This window comes from Oncorhynchus clarkii, chromosome 12 (assembly GCF_045791955.1).
Source record: "Oncorhynchus clarkii lewisi isolate Uvic-CL-2024 chromosome 12, UVic_Ocla_1.0, whole genome shotgun sequence".
NCBI classification, from domain to species: Eukaryota; Metazoa; Chordata; class Actinopteri; order Salmoniformes; family Salmonidae; genus Oncorhynchus; species Oncorhynchus clarkii.
In genome coordinates, this window is record NC_092158.1 from 87,904,655 (window position 1) to 87,924,115 (window position 19,461).

A 19,461-nucleotide genomic window follows, 5' to 3' on the forward strand; every position below is an offset into this window, starting at 1 on the left:
ATTGGCTACCTGTTGAACAAGGAGACACAATAGAATTCGTTAAATTATCATAGGATAATATAAATAAGTGTCCCTTTAGAGTTGTCTTCTGGGTTCAGCCTTTAACCTGCTTTTATCAATTGGCTGAAATGTAACAAACGACATGGCCTCAGAGTTGGGAGATAACCACTCCCTGTCCTCCTCAGAGTTGGGAGATAACCACTCCCTGTCCTCCTCAGAGTTGGGAGATAACCACTCCCTGTCCTCAGAGTTGGGAGATAACCACTCCCTGTCCTCAGAGTTGGGAGATAACCACTCCCTGTCCTCAGAGTTGGGAGATAACCACTCCCTGTCCTCAGAGTTGGGAGATAACCACTCCCTGTCCTCAGAGTTGGGAGATAACCACTCCCAGTTTAAATCACCATGACAACCATTTCCTTATTTCTCCAGAGCAGCAAGGGTGATCTAGAGACTCAACCTTTGTATCCAATCACAGTAGGTTTACAGCAGCTCGCAGTAGCAACTTCATTTGCTAAGAAGTCAAACTGTTTTGGTTTAGATGCATTTCTGTAGCAATCCGGGTTGGGCTCAATTCAGAATTTAGGAATTGACTCCCATTCAACTAATGAGAAAAGTTCCCTCTAATTGTATTCAGCAGTGAGCAAATTTTAGGTCTGCTGAGCGCACACTTGAATGTTGTGAAAATTCGGTGCAACTTCCGGTACATGTTTATTGTGAACACTGAGGCTGGCTTTAAGTTACAGTTTTAACAGTGGCCTAGTACTGTAGCTTTAAGTTAGTTTTGGCCAAGTGGATTTAAGTTACAATTTTAACAGTGGCCAAGTAGGTTTAAGTTACAGTTTTAACAGTGGCCAGTGGATTTAAGTTACAATTTTAACAGTGGCCAAGTAGATTTAAGTTACAGTTTTAACAGTGGCCAAGTAGCTTTAAGTTACAGTTTTAACAGTGGCCAAGTAGTTTTAAGTTGCAGTTTTAAACGTGGCCAAGTAGGTTTAAGTTACAGTTTTAACAGTGGCCAAGTAGCTTTAAGTTACAGTTTTAACAGTGGCCAAGTAGCTTTAAGTTACAGTTTTAACAGTGGCCAAGTAGCTTTAAGTTACAGTTTTAACAGTGGCCAAGTAGCTTTAAGTTACAGTTTTAACAGTGGCCAAGTAGCTTTAAGTTACAGTTTTAACAGTGGCCAAGTAGCTTTAAGTTACAGTTTTAACAGTGGCCAAGTAGGCTACTGTGGCTATTTGATCATAATGTAAGCCTACCAGGGTGGCATACCATCAAAAAGGATGGGAAAAATGCATCCCATAACATAAGCATGCTGAAAGTTTGTTGTTAACTTGTTTACAGAGAAAGCATTGTATTTGGTAAAACAACAGTTTACTTAGAGTTGGCAGCAGGCTGACAGGTCTGCTGTTAGAACCAGTAATGGCCGATTTAACAGTCTTGGGTAGCGTTATGACTGTGGCTCCCCTCAAGGCCTGAGGAAAACCACTTTCCTCTAGGCTCAGGTTAAAGATCTGACAGATAGTAGTGGTCATAGAGTCAGCTACCATCCTCAGTAGCTTTCCGTCTAAGTTGTCAATGCCAGGAGGTTTGTCATTATTGATCAATGACAAAAAAAATCCACTTCTCCCACACAAACTTTACAAAATTCGTTTTTTTTATGCATGAGTACAAAGGCTCAGAGTATGGGCCTGAGTTGTGCCTGTCAATCCTATAGAATCCTACTCTGATGCACTCTGCCTACAAAATCTGCCTACAAAAATGTTCAAATACTCTTTTAACCTTAGCGCTTAGAATAGCCAATTCTATTTCCACCAACCATTTCATTTGTATGGCTTCAGGATCAACTTGAGGATTAAACTAATGCAGTCTGGGAAATATTGTACTTTCCCCATATTGAATCAAATGTAAGTGACTTAGGACATTTTATAACTTAAAATATTCACATACAGCTTTCCTTGATCATTCATTTTCACATGTTGAAAAAACGACGATTTTCACATGTTGCTACCAACCTTATTATAACACCAAAATGAAATATTTGTTAACAAAAACATTTGTTCTCACATATTAGTGTTATTTAATACTGTAAATTATAGGAATGAGTGGTTTTGGGTTGATTTTTCTTTTAGTAAGGAAATGCATCCCAATGCCTATGCGCCATGACCGGGGCCCATAGGGCAGCGTACAGTTGTCCCAGTGCCATTCAGGGTAGGGGAGGGTTTGGCCGGGGCCCATAGGGCAGCGTACAGTTGTCCCAGGGCCATTCAGGGTAGGGGAGGGTTTGGCCGGGGCCCATAGGGCAGAGTACAGTTGTCCCAGTGCCATTCAGGGTAGGGGAGGGTTTGGCCGGGGCCCATAGGGCAGCGTACAGTTGTCCCAGTGCCATTCAGGGTAGGGGAGGGTTTGGCCGGTGCCCATAGGGCAGCTTACAGTTGTCCCAGTGCCATTCAGGGTAGGGAAGGGTTTGGCCGGGGCCCATAGGGCAGCGTACAGTTGTCCCAGTGCCATTCAGGGTAGGGGAGGGTTTGGCCGGGGCCCATAGGACAGCGTACAGTTGTCCCAGTGCCATTCAGGGTAGGGGAGGGTTTGGCCGGGGCCCATAGGACAGCGTACAGTTGTCCCAGTGCCATTCAGGGTAGGGGAGGGTTTGGCCGGGGCCCATAGGGCAGCGTACAGTTGTCCCAGGGTCATTCAGGGTAGGGGAGGGTTTGGCCGGGGCCCATAGGGCAGCGTACAGTTGTCCCAGTGCCTTTCAGGGGAGGGGAGGGTTTGGCCGGGGCCCATAGGGCAGCGTACAGTTGTCCCAGTGCCATTCAGGGTAGGGGAGGGTTTGGCCGGTGCCCATAGGGCAGCTTACAGTTGTCCCAGTGCCATTCAGGGTAGGGGAGGGTTTGGCCGGGGCCCATAGGACAGCGTACAGTTGTCCCAGTGCCATTCAGGGTAGGGGAGGGTTTGGCCGGGGCCCATAGGACAGCGTACAGTTGTCCCAGTGCCATTCAGGGTAGGGGAGGGTTTGGCCGGGGCCCATAGGACAGCGTACAGTTGTCCCAGGGCCATTCAGGGTAGGGGAGGGTTTGGCCGGGGCCCATAGGGCAGCGTACAGTTGTCCCAGGGCCATTCAGGGTAGGGGAGGGTTTGGCCGGGGCCCATAGGGCAGCGTACAGTTGTCCCAGGGCCATTCAGGGTAGGGGAGGGTTTGGCCGGGGCCCATAGGGAAGCGTACAGTTGTCCCAGGGCCATTCAGGGTAGGGGAGGGTTTGGCCGGGGCCCATAGGGCAGCGTACAGTTGTCCCAGTGCCATTCAGGGTAGGGGAGGGTTTGGCCGGCGCCCATAGGGCAGCGTACAGTTGTCCCAGGGTCATTCAGGGTAGGGGAGGGTTTGGCCGGGGCCCATAGGGCAGCGTACAGTTGTCCCAGTGCCATTCAGGGTAGGGGAGGGTTTGGCCGGGGCCCATAGGGCAGCGTACAGTTGTCCCAGGGTCATTCAGGGTAGGGGAGGGTTTGGCCGGGGCCCATAGGGCAGAGTACAGTTGTCCCAGTGCCATTCAGGGTAGGGGAGGGTTTGGCCGGGGCCCATAGGACAGCGTACAGTTGTCCCAGTGCCATTCAGGGTAGGGGAGGGTTTGGCCGGGGGCCATAGGGCAGAGTACAGTTGTCCCAGTGCCATTCAGGGTAGGGGAGGGTTTGGCCGGGGCCCATAAGGCAGCGTACAGTTGTCCCAGTGCCATTCAGGGTAGGGGAGGGTTTGGCCGGGGGCCATAGGGCAGCGTACAGTTGTCCCAGTGCCATTCAGGGTAGGGGAGGGTTTGGCCGGGGCCCATAGGGCAGCGTACAGTTGTCCCAGGGTCATTCAGGGTAGGGGAGGGTTTGGCCGGGGCCCATAGGGCAGCGTACAGTTGTCCCAGTGCCATTCAGGGTAGGGGAGGGTTTGGCCGGGGCCCATAGGGCAGCGTACAGTTGTCCCAGGGTCATTCAGGGTAGGGGAGGGTTTGGCCGGGGCCCATAGGGCAGAGTACAGTTGTCCCGGTGCCATTCAGGGTAGGGTAGGGTTTGGCCGGGGCCCATAGCGCAGCGTACAGTTGTCCCAGTGCCATTCAGGGTAGGGGAGGGTTTGGCCGGGGGCCATAGGGCAGCGTACAGTTGTCCCAGTGCCATTCAGGGTAGGGAGGGTTTGGCCGGGGGCCATAGGGCAGCGTACAGTTGTCCCAGTGCCATTCAGGGTAGGGGAGGGTTTGGCCGGGGGCCATAGGGCAGCGTACAGTTGTCCCAGTGCCTTTCAGGGTAGGGGAGGGTTTAGCCGGGGGCCATAGGGCAGCATACAGTTGTCCCAGGGTCATTCAGGGTAGGGGAGGGTATGGCCGGGGCCCATAGGGCAGAGTACAGTTGTCCCAGTGCCATTCAGGGTAGGGGAGGGTTTGGCCGGGGCCCATAGGGCAGCGTACAGTTGTCCCAGTGCCATTCAGGGTAGGGGAGGGTTTGGCCGGGGCCCATAGGGCAGCGTACAGTTGTCCCAGTGCCATTCAGGGTAGGGGAGGGTTTGGCCGGGGGCTTTTCTTGTCTCATCTTTGGCTCACCATGCTCTAGCGACACGTTGTGGCAGGCCAGGTGCATGCAAGCTGACTTCAGTCGAACGTTGTTTGCTCTGACACATTAGTGTGGCTGACTTTTGGTTTAAGGGAACAGTGTTAAGAAGTAGGCGGCCAGGCGGGTCTCAACGTTTAACCTTCGGCCTCTACGATCCCATTGAGGAGTCGTAACTATCAATGGGAGAAAATGGGGTTAAAATATAACTCACAGGTAGTTTGAAAGAAGAGCGAACACGCAATGGTGGTAGGCTATAGCAGGGTTTCCCAACCTCGGTCCTGGGGCCCCCCTGGGGGCAGTTTTCTTTCTTTTTACCCAGGTTGGACAACCATCGCTGTAGCTCGGCCACCTTCCACCGCAGAAGCAGAAGGCCAACAGGCAAATGTGGTGAATTAAGAGGATATCTCTATCTTAAACTGACAGATTTTGATGGGGATTTTTTTTACTTATATTGACGTCAATAGGCTCTTAAGGATTAATGGCAATCCCTGCATAATGTAAAAACTAGTCTCATGCAATGTAGGCCTGCATTGAACACCACATATAGGCTAAAACTATTTCTATGTAAAAATGTTATGGGATTTGTTGCATTGGTGTGGTTGGTAGGCCCTTCTAAGAGGCCTACATTATGCTCAAATAGCCACAATAGCCTATTGGCCACTGTCTACAACTGTAAGGGTACAGCATCTGTGTTCACTGTAAATGTGCACCGGAAGTTGCACAGAATTTTCTTGTTCAAGTTTCCACTCCGAAGACCAGGAATTTGCTTAGTGTCCCAAAACATTAGAGGGAACATTGGTGGATGGTCTACTCTGCCAGAGGATCAGTATTAACATCTATACGTATCTCTCTCCTTTATCTCTGTAGTGGATGGTCTACTCTGTTAGAGGATCAGTATTAACATCTACACGTATCTCTCTCCTTTATCTCTGTAGTGGATGGTCTACTCTGTTAGAGGATCAGTATTAATATCTACAATATTTGAGAAATAGCAGTGAAGGATCACAATGTCTTTATGTTTTAATAATGTTCTTTCAGCTCTCTGCCAGAGGATCAGTCCAGGTGTCCAGTGTGTCACCAGGTGCAACCAACCTCACGTGACACAGCAATCCACTGCAATGACATCTTTAAACCCTTACCTGGCCAAGAGAGAAGCATCAGAACCGTACTGACGAAGGGCATCGCTGGCATCGGAAAAACTGTCTCTGTGCAGAAGTTCATCCTAGACTGGGCTGAAGGGAAGGCAAACCAAGATGTGGATATCATGTTTGTTCTTTCTTTCTGGGAGCTGAACTTGATTAAAGATCAGCAGTACACTCTTCTTGGACTTCTAAATTATTTCCACACAAAACTAGACATAGGCAATGCAAAGAAACTCACTGCCTGTAAAGTTATGTTAATCTTGGATGGTTTGGATCAAAGCAGATTTCCATTGGATTTCCAGCACAACAAAAATGTGTCTGATGTCACACAGACATCGTCTGTTGATGTTCTGTTGACAAACCTCATCAAGGGGAATCTGCTTCCCTCTGCTCTCCTTTGGATAACCTCCCGACCAGCAGCAACCAATCAGATCCCCCCTGAGTATGTTGACCAGGTGACAGAGGTACGAGGGTTCAATGACCCACGGAAGGACGAGTACTTCAGGAAGAGATTCAGTGATGAGGACCTGGCCAGCAGAATCATCTCACACATAAAGACGTCAAGGAGCCTCCACATCATGTGCCACATGCCAGTGTTCTGTTGGATTTCTGCAATAGTCCTTGAACACATGTTGAGTACAGACAAGAGGAAAGAGATGCCCACGACTCTGACTGAGATGTCCATACACTTCCTGCTCATTCAGACCAGACTGAAGAACCAGAAGTATCATGGAAGAGATGAGATGGATCAAGAGGAGCTCGTGGAGTCAGATAAGGAGATTATTCTGAAGCTGGGGAAGCTGGCGTTTGAACATCTGGAGAAGGGTAATCTCATGTTCTATGAAGAAGACCTGAAAGAGTGTGGCATTGATGTCAAAGAAGCCTCGGTGTACTCAGGATTGTGCACACAAATCTTTAAAGAAGAGTCTGTGTTCTTTCAGAGAGTGGTGTACTGCTTTGATCATCTGAGCATTCAGGAGTTTCTCTCAGCTGTCTACATATACCATTGTTACACAAACAGGAAAATGGATGAACTGAAGCCCTTCCTCAAGAGAAAGTCTAGAGCTGCGTCTGAAGAGCTAACCTTGCATGAGCTGCTGAAGAGTGCTGTGGATAAAGCCTTGGAGAGTAAGAATGGACACCTGGACCTTTTTGTCTGCTTCCTTCATGGCATGTCACTGGAGTCCAATCAGAAACTCCTGCGAGGTCTGGTGACACAGACAGAAAGCAGTCCAGAGAGCGTCCAGAGAACGATCCGATCCCTTAAGGTGATGCAGAAGAACATGTCCCCTGAGAGGTGGATCAATCTTTTCCACTGTCTGATAGAGATGAAAGACCAGTCAGTCCAGGAGGAAATCCAAGCATACTGGAGGTCAGAGAACACATCCAAAATCCTCACACTTGCTCACTGTTCAGCGCTGGCCTACATGCTGCAGATATCAGAGGTGGTTCTGGATGTGTTTGACCTGAAGGCATACAAGACGTCAGAGGAGGGTCGTAGGAGACTGGTCCCAGCTGTGAGGTGCTGCAGGAAAGCTCTGTAAGTATTCATGTCAATATCGCATACCAGAATAAATTGTAGTTACATCAGCATTTTCATTGGCTGACTGGATTTGTAAGTACTATTGTGACATTTTCTCAGTTTAAACTTTACCACATTATTTTAATTAGCTGACTAAACGTTCTATCAGCTGAAAACTCTTCAACAACTTTTAACACCAACTGATCAGAAACAGTATAATTGAGTCATGTATACAAGGCCTACATATTAGTTGTGCAGGGCTAACAGGGTTAGCAGGGAAAGCTAAGCGTAACATTATAATAACTTATCTGTCATGGTATTTACCCTGTGTTGACAGACTCACTGACTGTCACTTCTAAGACACGTTATGTGAAGTGTTGGCTTCAGTTCTCAGCTCAAACTCCTCGCATCTGGTAGAGCTGGATCTGAATGAATGTTATGGCCTGACGGATTCAGGAGTGAAACTGCTCTCTGCTGGACTGGGAAATCCACAATGTAAACTGGAGACTCTGAGGTCAGTGTTCCTTTACTTGATCAGTAAGTGATACCTGTTCAGTAAAATCCATGTGTTTCTAATATAATAATGGACCTTAATTTAGGGACCTCTATTTTGATAGCAGTTGCTGTGGCTCTGAGTTTAATCAGCAGAGGGATACCTGTTTAGTTTATGGTTTGGTGCCATTGCAGGTGCCAGATCTCTGCTCATAGTATTTCATCCTTTTTTAATTAATTTTTTTACATCTACCCTGAAGTTGTGTAGCTCTAATTAATTGTGTCCATGGATAAATGTTTTACCCCGGCCTTGACTGCTCCTGTTATCAGCTTTAAATCCAAATCAGTGAAGGGACGTTGGAGACTGGGCCTAGTTGTGGAGTGCTGCAGAAAGGCTCTGTAATTACTAATGTGTCGGTGCTTTCAAGACAACTGGGAACTCAAAAAAACAAGGTCAAATCATGACGTTGGTGATCTTCAGGTCGGAAAGTCAGAGCTCTAGAAAGATGCCGGAGTTTCCGACATGGAATTCTGAGTTGAAAGACCGTTCAAATAGATTTTTCCCCGTCGGAGCAAGTTTTTTTTGTCCCCGGAGTTACCAGTTGTCTTGAACGCACCGAAGTCGGAATTCTGAGATTCCCGTGTTCAGAGTTCCCTGCTGGAAGGAACTTGTTTGAAGTGCTGCAATCAAGTGAAAGTGACAAAGATTTGTGGTGACTGTTAGGACAAGGGAAAACATCTAAATGAGATCCAACTGTTGCTTAAATACGCTCACAATTCTGTAAGCACGAGCGAGGCCACAAATAATGTGTCCAATAACTGACAATAATATACTCTTTTTGACCGCTGTCATATTGACACATATTCATTATGCCACTATTGGTTTTGTGTTGATTTTCACGATTCATAAGCACGCTTGGCGTCTATACTCCAAGCCACAAGCTGTCACCAAGCTAAGAACCCTGGGACCGCACACCTCCCTCTGCAACTGGATCCTGGACTTCCTGACTGGTCAACCCAGGTAGTGATGGTAGGTCACATCACCTCAACCACGCTGACCCTCAACACGGGGCCCCACAGGGCTTAGCCCCGCTCCTGTACTCCCTGGACTCAAAGATGGCCGCCTTGTTCCTGGCTCCTAAGCAACTTTGTTGTTGTGTATTATTAGCCCAGAACGTTATTTTGCATTATCACATACAGACAGAAATAACTTTTGGATATCATAGAGGTGGTTACTCACCAACCAACATTTATACCAGGAATACAACTTTCTTGAAATGTATCCTTTGTTCGTACCCTCCAAGGCTATTGCACTTATCCCAGAGGCTGCTCCAAGACGCCGTGCCTCTTCACCACATCGTCTATGTGGGTGGACCAGTTCAGATTGTCAGTGATATGTACACTGAGTAAGAAGTTTTCGGAGAGACTTTTAGTTCGACTCAGGAGGTGTGCACTACATCCACGGCTTCCGAGTATATTAATCGCTAATGTTCAGTCCCTGGACAATAAAGAAGACGAGCTCAGGGCGAGAATCTCCTTCCAGAGATGCATCAGGGACTGTAACATACTCTGTTTCACAGAATCATGGCTCTCTCCAGATATACTGTCCCCGTCCATACAGCCTGCTGGGTTCTCATTATATCGTGCAGATAGAAATAAAGAACTCTCCGGGAAGAAGAAGAAAGACAGAGGTGTATGTTTCATAATTAACTACTCATGGTGTAACTGTGATAACGTACAGGAACTCAAGTCCTTTTGTTCACCCGACCTAGAATACCTCGCAATCAAATGCCGACCCCATTACCTCATTGAGATAATTTTCTTTAGTTATCATCACAGCCGTGTATATTCTCCCTCAAGCTGATACCACGACGGCTATCAAGGAACTACGCTGGACTTTATGCTAACTGGAAACCACATATCCCGAGACAGCATTTATTGTAGCTGGGGACTTTAATAAAAGTAAATCTGAAGAAAACACTTCAGAAATGTTATCAACACATCGCCTTCAGTACTCGCACTTCTAAATATTTCAACCATTGTTACTCTCCCTTCCTGGATGGCTACAAGGCCCTCCCCCACCCTCCCTTCGGCAAATCAGATCACGACTCCATTTCCTATAGGCAGAAACTCAAACAGGAAGTACCCGTACTAAGGTCTATTCAACGCTGGTTTGAGCAATCGGAATCCATGCTTCAAGAATGTTTTGATCACATGGACTGGGACATGTTCTGGGTTGGCTCTGAGAATAACATTGGCGTATACACTGACACAGTGACTGAGTTAATTAGGAAGTTGTTGGATGTTGTTCCCACTGTGACGATTAAAACCTATCCAAACCAAAAACCATGGACAGATGGCAGCATTCGAGCAAAACTGAAAGCACGGCCCACTGCGTTTAACCACTGCAAGGTGACTGGGATATGGTTGAATGCAAAACAGCCCAATTAGGCCTTCCATAAGGCAATCAAACAGGCAAAACATCAGGCAAAACATCAGTACAGTACAGAGAGAAAGTGGTGTCACAATTTAATGGCTCACACTCAAGACGTATGTGGCAGGATATCCAGACAATCACTGATTATAAAGGGAAAACCAGCCATATCACGGACACCAACATCATCTTCCAACAGCTCCCAGACAAACTAAACACCTTCTTTGCCCGCTTTGAGGTTAACACAGTAACGCCAACACGGGCCGCCCCCAATGACTGTGAGCTCTCGTTCTCTTTGGCCAATGTGAGTAAGACATTTTAAGCGTGTTAACCCTCGCAAGGGTGATCCCTAGCAGCGTCCTCAGAGCATGCACAGACCAGCTGGCTCGACTATTTACGGACATATTCAACCTCTCCCTATCCCAGTCTACTGTCCCCACTTGCTTCAAGATGTGCACCATTGTTCCTGTACCCAAGAAAGTGAAGATAACTGAACTAAATGTCTATCGCCCCATAGCACTCACTTCTCTAACCATGAAGTGCTTTGAGAGGCTAGTTAAGGATCATATCACCTCTACCTTACCTGACACTCTAGACCCACTTCAATTTGCTTACCGCCAAAATAGATACACAGACGATGCAATCGCCATTGCGCTGCACACTACCCTTTCCCATCTGGACAAGAAGAATACCTATGTAAGAAAGCTGTTCATTGCCTATAGCCCAGCCTCATTAATCTCTGGCCCTGGGTCTGAACCCCGCCCTGTGCAACTGGGTCCTGGACTTCCTGGCGGGCCAAAGCCAGGTGATGAAGGTTGGCAACAAAACCTCCACAATGCTGATGCTCAACACAGGGGCCCCACAAGGGTGCATGTTCAGCCCCCTCCTGTACTCCCTGTTCACCCTTGACAGCATGGCCACGCACGCCTTCAACTCAATCAAGTTTGCAGACGACACAACAGTGGTAGGCCAGATTACCAACAATTATGAGACAGCCTACAGGGAGGATGTGAGGGCCTTGGCGGAGTGGTGACAGGAAAATAACCTCTCCCTCAACGTCAAGAAATTAATCGACAGTGGTGAAGAACGCGCAACAGTGCCCCTTCAGTGCCCCTTTCTTCAGGAGGCTGCAGAAATTTGACTTGGCCCCTAAGACCCTCACAAACTTTTACAGATGCACCATTGAGCGCATCCTGTCGGGCTGTATCACCGCCTGGTACAGCAACTGCAATAACTGCAGGGCTCTCCAGAGGGTAATGCGGTCTGCCCAAAGCATCACCAGGAGCCAACTGCTTGCCCTCCAGGACATCTACAGCACCCGGTGTCACAGGAAGGCAAATAAGATCATCAAGGACCTCAGCCACTGGAACTGACTCTGTACATCGCTTCTTCTTTTCTAGTGTTCTTTAGTTAGTTTAGATTAGATTAGATTAGTTTCTTCTCTTCTATTTGTATTTCTTGTGTGTTTATTGATTGATTGTTGGGTTTAGGACTTGCAGGAAAGGAATTTCACTGTACTTGCGCACGTGACATTGAACACTACTGATTAGTTTAGTACGTGACATTGAACACTACCGATTAGTTTAGTACGTGACATTGAACACTAATGATTAGTTTAGTACGTGACATTGAACACTACCGATTAGTTTAGTACGTGACATTGAACACTACCGATTAGTTTAGTACGTGACATTGAACACTACCGATTAGTTTAGTACGTGACATTGAACACTAATGATTAGTTTAGTACGTGACATTGAACACTACTGATTAGTTTAGTACGTGACATTGAACACTACTGATTAGTTTAGTACGTGACATTGAACACTACTGATTAGTTTAGTACGTGACATTGAACACTACTGATTAGTTTAGTACGTGACATTGAACACTAATGATTAGTTTAGTACGTGACATTGAACACTAATGATTAGTTTAGTACGTGACATTGAACACTAATGATTAGTTTAGTAGGTGACATTGAACACTACTGATTAGTTTAGTACGTGACATTGAACACTACTGATTAGTTTAGTACGTGACATTGAACACTAATGATTAGTTTAGTACGTGACATTGAACACTAATGATTAGTTTAGTACGTGACATTGAACACTACTGATTAGTTTAGTACGTGACATTGAACACTAATGATTAGTTTAGTACGTGACATTGAACACTACTGATTAGTTTAGTACGTGACATTGAACACTAATGATTAGTTTAGTACGTGACATTGAACACTACTGATTAGTTTAGTACGTGACATTGAACACTAATGATTAGTTTAGTACGTGACATTGAACACTACTGATTAGTTTAGTATGTGACATTGAACACTACTGATTAGTTTAGTATGTGACATTGAACACGAATGATTAGTTTAGTACGTGACATTGAACACTACTGATTAGTTTAGTACGTGACATTGAACACTACTGATTAGTTTAGTATGTGACATTGAACACTACTGATTAGTTTAGTATGTGACATTGAACACTAATGATTAGTTTAGTACGTGACATTGAACACTACTGATTAGTTTAGTATGTGACATTGAACACTACTGATTAGTTTAGTATGTGACATTGAACACTAATGATTAGTTTAGTACGTGACATTGAACACTACTGATTAGTTTAGTACGTGACATTGAACACTACTGATTAGTTTAGTATGTGACATTGAACACTAATGATTAGTTTAGTACGTGACATTGAACACTAATGATTAGTTTAGTACGTGACATTGAACACTACTGATTAGTTTAGTACGTGACATTGAACACTACTGATTAGTTTAGTACGTGACATTGAACACTACTGATTAGTTTAGTACGTGACATTGAACACTACTGATTAGTTTAGTATGTGACATTGAACACTAATGATTAGTTTAGTACGTGACATTGAACACTACTGATTAGTTTAGTACGTGACATTGAACACTACTGATTAGTTTAGTATGTGACATTGAACACTAATGATTAGTTTAGTATGTGACATTGAACACTACTGATTAGTTTAGTACGTGACATTGAACACTACTGATTAGTTTAGTACGTGACATTGAACACTACTGATTAGTTTAGTACGTGACATTGAAAACTACTGATTAGTTTAGTACGTGACATTGAACACTACTGATTAGTTTAGTACGTGACATTGAACACTACTGATTAGTTTAGTACGTGACATTGAACACTACTGATTAGTTTAGTACGTGACATTGAACACTAGTGATTAGTTTAGGCTGCTGATATTTTCTCCCATCCACCGCATGCCTTTGTCCTTGGCTATTATTATTTTTTTTGTCGTTATAAAAAGTCATCTGCACATGCTTTTGTGTTTTCATAGTTGTAGCAAAGGTACTCCATGAATAAAATAGATTTTACACGTACAATTCTGTGATGTTTTTATTTGTTTTGTTAACATTAGCTAATGAAAAAGTTCAAATATTTACATTTGGTGCACTGGTAAATGTGTAAGAAATGAAAGCTAAACGTACCGTTATAATACAGCCTGTCTGTAATGGTGTTTACTCTGTGTTGACAGACTCACTGACTGTAACCTCACAGACACATCCTGTGAAGTGTTGGTCCCAGCTCTCAGTTCAAACTCCTCACACCTGAGGGAGCTGGATCTGAGTAACAATGACCTGAAGGATTCAGGAGTGAAGCTGCTCTCTGCTGGACTGGGGAATCCCCACTGTAAACTGGAGACTCTGAGGTCAGTATTCCTCTAGTTGATCAACAAGTGATAACCTTTAATTAGATCCACATAGAATGGTTTTATATTTAAATGCTTACTCTGTGTTCATAGACTCGCTGGCTGTAAACTCACAGAAGCATCTTGTGAAGTGTTGGCCTCAGTTCTCAGCCGAAACTCCTCACATCTGAGAGAGCTGGATCTGAGTAACAATGACCTGAAGGATTCAGGAGTGAAGCTGCTCTCTGCTGGACTGGGGAATCCCCACTGTAAACTGGAGACTCTGAGGTCAGCGTTCCTGTAGTTGGTCAACAGGTGGTAGATGTTCACCAGATCCACGTGTGTTTAAGGACGAAAATACACAATTCAATGTAAATCTGACCATCTGACCTTTGACTGACAGTGTGTGTGTATATATATATATATATATATATATATATATATATATATATATATATATATATATACATATATATACAGATGTAGACTTTACTGTATCTACAGCATATTTGGAAAGGATTCAGACCACTTAATTTTTTCCACATTTTGTTACGTTAATCTCCAATGGATTAAATAGTTTTTTCCCCTCATCAATCTACACACAATACCCCATAATGACATCACAATACCCCATAATGACATCACAGTACCCCATAATGACATCACAATACCCCATAATGACATTGCAAAAACATGTTTTTAGATTTTTTTTTGCAAATGTATAAAAAAAAAAGATCAGAGAATTTCACATTTACATAAGTATTCTGACCCTTTACGCAGTACTTTGTTGAAGCACCTTTGGCAGCGATTACAGCCTCGAGTCTTCTTGGGTATGACGCTACAAGCTTGGCACACCTGTATTTGGGGAGTTTCTCCCATTCTTCTCAGGTTGGATGGGGAGCACTGCTGCACAGCTATTTTAAGGTCTCCAGAGATGTTTGATCGGGTTCAAGTCCGGGCTCTGGCTGGGCCACTCAAGGACATTGAGACTTGTCCCAAAGCCACTCCTGCATTGTCTTGGCTGTGTGCTTAGGGTCGCTGTTCTGTTGGAAGATGAACCACCGCCCCAGTCTGAGGTCCTGAGCGCTCTGGAGCAGGTTTTCATCAAGGATCTCTCTGTATTTTCCTCTGTTAATCGTTCCCTCAAACCTGACTGGTCTCCCTGTTACGGTGCGTGAATGAGGACCCAAAAGCGAATTAACTTAAACAGAGCTTCTTTAATTACCAAACATAGGTAGGCTCAGACGGGCCGGCAGATTCCGACAGGACAAGACAAGATTACAGCAAACATGACGACAGTCTGGTTCAGGCATGAAACACAACAAACAAGAATCCGACAAGGACAGGAGCAGAAACAGAGAGAGATATAGGGACCTAATCAGAGGGAAAAAGGGAACAGGTGGGAAAAGGGGTGACGAGGTGGTTAGGAGGAGACAAGGCACAGCTGGGGGAAAGAGGGGGAGAAAAGGTAACCTAACAACGACCAGCAGAGGGAGACAGGGTGAAGGGAAAGGACAGAGACAAGACACAACATGACAGTACATGACACTCCCAGTCCCTGCCGCTGAAAAAGAGCCCCACAGCATGATGCTGCCACCACCATGCTTCACCTTAGAAATGGTGCCACGTTTCCTCCAAACGTGCTTGGTATTCAGGCCAAAGAGTTCAATCTTGCTTTCATCTTGTTTCTCATGGTCTGAGTTCTTTAGGTGCCTTTTGGCAAACTTCAAGGGGCCTGACTACTTTCCTAAGAGACTTCTGGTAAACTTCAAGAGGCCTGACTACTTTCCTAAGAGACTTTTGGTAAACTTCAAGGGGCCTGACTATTTTCCTAAGAGACTTTTGGTAAACTTCAAGGGGCCTGACTACTTTCCTAAGAGACTTTTGGTAAACTTCAAGGGGCCTGACTACTTTCCTAAGAGACTTTTGGTAAACTTCAAGGGGCCTGACTACTTTCTTAAGAGACTTCTGGTAAACTTCAAGGGGCCTGACTACTTTCCTAAGATACTTTTGGTAAACTTCAAGGGGCCTGACTACTTTCCTAAGAGACTTTTATTGTTTTTAGCTGCATCTTTTTATGTTCAAAGAATAGCAGTGTGATTTTGAAATCATGTTTAACTCTCTGCAGCTTGTCGCTCTGTGGAGTCGAAGAGGAAGGCTGTGCATCTCTGGTCTCAGCTCTGAGGTCAAACCCCTCACACCTGAAAGAGCTGGACCTGAGTAAAAATCGCTCAGGAGACTCAGGAGTCAGACTGCTCTCTGCTGGACTGGAGGATCCACACTGCAGACTGGAGAAACTCAAGTATGTAGAGGGTTTGTGTCAATATGTGTTGATGATTGACATACTGTAATAGAGCTTCAGACCACCTGAGTGGAGGGACAGGTACTGGTAGATCAGAGTAGACCACCTGAGTGGAGGGACAGGTACTGGTAGATCAGAGTAGCATGGCTATGTGGATAAACAAGCTCTGTGGTATAATGATAGGCTCTGTGGATAAACAAGCTCTGTGGTATAATGATAGGCTCTGTGGTATAATGATAAGCTCTGTGGTATAATGATAGGCTATGAGCATCATTACGCACTAGAAGGTGACACGTTGCACAAAAGTGATACTCCACAAACATGTGAATTCACTGCTGACAGGGAACATTAGCCCAGTACACACCATAGTGATACAGTCATATAGGACCCAGCCCACTTTAAGATCCACAGTCTGCAAAAGCTTTGCTCTAGTTCAGGCTAATTATTTAAGTCGGATACAAAAAGAACATGCTACAGCAAGCAGCCTGCTCTATTCCCAAGGTGTAGGGGAGAGGATGAGCACCCCTTGAAACCCAACTATTTGATCTGGTCCCCCAAATTCCCCCTCACTTCCTGCCTTCATCCCCGGCAGCGCTACCCAGCACAGACTTGTAGGTTACGGAACCCAACGCTCATTAAAGCACCAGCTCCCCTCAATCACCTGCCAGAACTCTCTGCCTTATAACAGTTTCTCAGAGACCCAGGAGGAGGTGGCAAGGAGGCACAGGCATAGAGCCATTACTTCATGATTTGAGGAAATCATTCCTTGCCAGCTATAATCACAGCTTCACCACAATACTGTAAGACATTTTTCTGAGTTTAGGTTGGTTATGATGATTGATAGTTAGCAGGTTAGTTATAATGATTAATAGTTATCAGGTTAGGTATGATAATTGTCATGCACTGTGAGCCAGACATACTTTACTTACCACCACATGAACAGTGTGATATGCTGACCGTCTGTGTGTAAGGCAGAGAGATTTACGGCCTGTTCTCCTGCTCCCCACAGTGTGGAACCTGGTGGAGTGCACACAATCAAACCTTGGCCTAGAAAATGTGAGTGTTGACTGCTGTGAAGAATTAGCTTGTTATTACTCAGTCTTATTTCAAGTAAGGGGTTAGAAAATAATGAAATCATTTTTTCACAGCTTGATTGATAAGTAATGTATGCATGTGTGGTTACCCTAATAGGACTTCACTCTGTGGTTTTTTGTTGCTGTGTGTCTGTGTTTTATATGACCATACAGTATAACGTATCATCACTCAGCAAGTCTTAAATACTCTTTGTTTGGTCCTTTAATACCTAGAACCATTAACATTCTGATGTGGTCCTTTATTACCTAGAACCATTAACATTCTGATGTGGTCCTTTATTACCTAGAACCATTAACATTCTGATGTGGTCCTTTATTACCTAGAACCATTATCATTCTGATGTGGTCCTTTATTACCTAGAACCATTAACATTCTGATGTGGTCCTTTATTACCTAGAACCATTAACATTCTGATGTGGTCCTTTATTACCTAGAACCATTAACATTCTGATGTGGTCCTTTATTACCTAGAACCATTTAACATTCTGATGTGGTCCTTTAATACCTAGAACCATTAACATTCTGATGTGGTCCTTTATTACCTAGAACCATTAACATTCTGATGTGGTCCTTTATTACCTAGAACCATTAACATTCTGATGTGGTCCTTTATTACCTAGAACCATTAACATTCTGATGTGGTCCTTTATTACCTAGAACCATTAACATTCTGATGTGGTCCTTTATTACCTAGAACCATTAACATTCTGATGTGGTCCTTTAATACCTAGAACCATTAACATTCTGATGTGGTCCTTTAATACCTAGAACCATTATCATTCTGATGTGGTCCTTTAATACCTAGAACCATTAACATTCTGATGTGGTCCTTTAATACCTAGAACCATTATCATTCTGATGTGGTCCTTTAATACCTAGAACCATTAACATTCTGATGTGCTTCCTTTAATAACTAGAACCATTAACATTCTGATGTGATATGAAGATGATTGTAATATACCTGGTCTTCCCCATCAGATGCCTGTGATCTCACACTGGACCCAAACACAGTAAACATAAAGCTCTCTCTGTCTGAGGAGAACAGAAAGGTGACACGTAGCGAAGAGGCTCAACCGTATCCTGATCACCCAGAGAGATTTGTGGACTGTGAACAGGTGCTGTGTAGAGAGGGTCTGACTGGGCTCTGTTACTGGGAGGCAGAGAGGAGTGGGATGGGGGCTGATGTAGGAGTGACATATAAAGGAATCAGCAGGAGAGAAGGGGGGGATGAGGACTGTGTGATTGGACAGAATGACAAGTCCTGGAGTCTGAGCTGCTTTAACAACCGTTACACTGCCTGGCACAATGATAATTACACTGACATAGACGTCCCCTCCTCCAGCTCCCACAGACTAGGGGTGTATCTGGACTGGCCAGCCGGCACTCTGTCCTTCTACAGAGTCTCCTCTGACACACTGACACACCTGTACACATTCCACACCACATTCACTGAGCCCCTCTATCCAGGGTTTCAGCTTTGGGATGACTCCTCTTCAATGTCCCTGTGTCAGGTGGTCCCTGTGCCAAACACTTGATATTTGACTCTAATCATGGTTATGTTCAGTAAGACACACTGGACCAAATATTGATATTAACTCTCTAGTCATGAGTTAACAGATGATTATTATATCTAAATATTCATGATTATACCCCACTGAAATTGATAGACATTGTAAAATAACAATGAATAGAATGTATCACCACTGTTGTTAAAACGTCTCATTTAGACATCATTGATCGTGCTGTTATTGCTTTTTCATGTTTGTAAATATTCCTGTCTGTAAAATTGCTGACAAAACGATCTTGCTTCTGTATAAACACAATTCCACTGAATGAAATGTACAGGTCACAGATTTGACTAATAAAGGTTAATCAACCAGATGAAAGAAGTGCAGTTCTCAATGTTTTATTTTTTATAAGAGTATGACATTTAAATCAGTGGAGGCTCCTCAGAGGAGGAAGGGGAGGACCATCCTCCTCAGTGAAAATATTTAAAGTTATCCTTTTTAAATAAAAATTATATAAAATATATTAACTTCACCCCCCAAAAAATATTAAAACACCCTGTTTTGCAATGAAGGTCTACAGTAGCCTCAACGGGTAGCACCATGGTATAGCCGGAAGACCTTCCGTCCTCTGGGTATATTGACTTCAATACAAAACCTGGGAGGCTCATGGTTCTC

At 44.6% G+C, this 19,461-nt stretch overlaps 2 protein-coding genes across 2 annotated transcripts in view; one reads left to right on the forward strand and one right to left on the reverse strand.

The window, feature by feature from the left end:
• Window positions 1–19,461, reverse strand: part of LOC139421585 (NACHT, LRR and PYD domains-containing protein 12-like) — a 219,466-nt gene that overhangs the window by 129,242 nt on the left and 70,763 nt on the right. The window lies entirely within an intron of this gene.
• Window positions 143–18,813, forward strand: LOC139421788 (NLR family CARD domain-containing protein 3-like). The gene is given in 9 exon segments (XM_071172908.1): window positions 143–369; window positions 5,623–5,839; window positions 6,098–7,266; window positions 7,586–7,762; window positions 13,729–13,902; window positions 13,996–14,169; window positions 16,010–16,183; window positions 17,193–17,239; window positions 18,257–18,813. Coding segments are annotated over 9 exon segments (2,916 nt in total).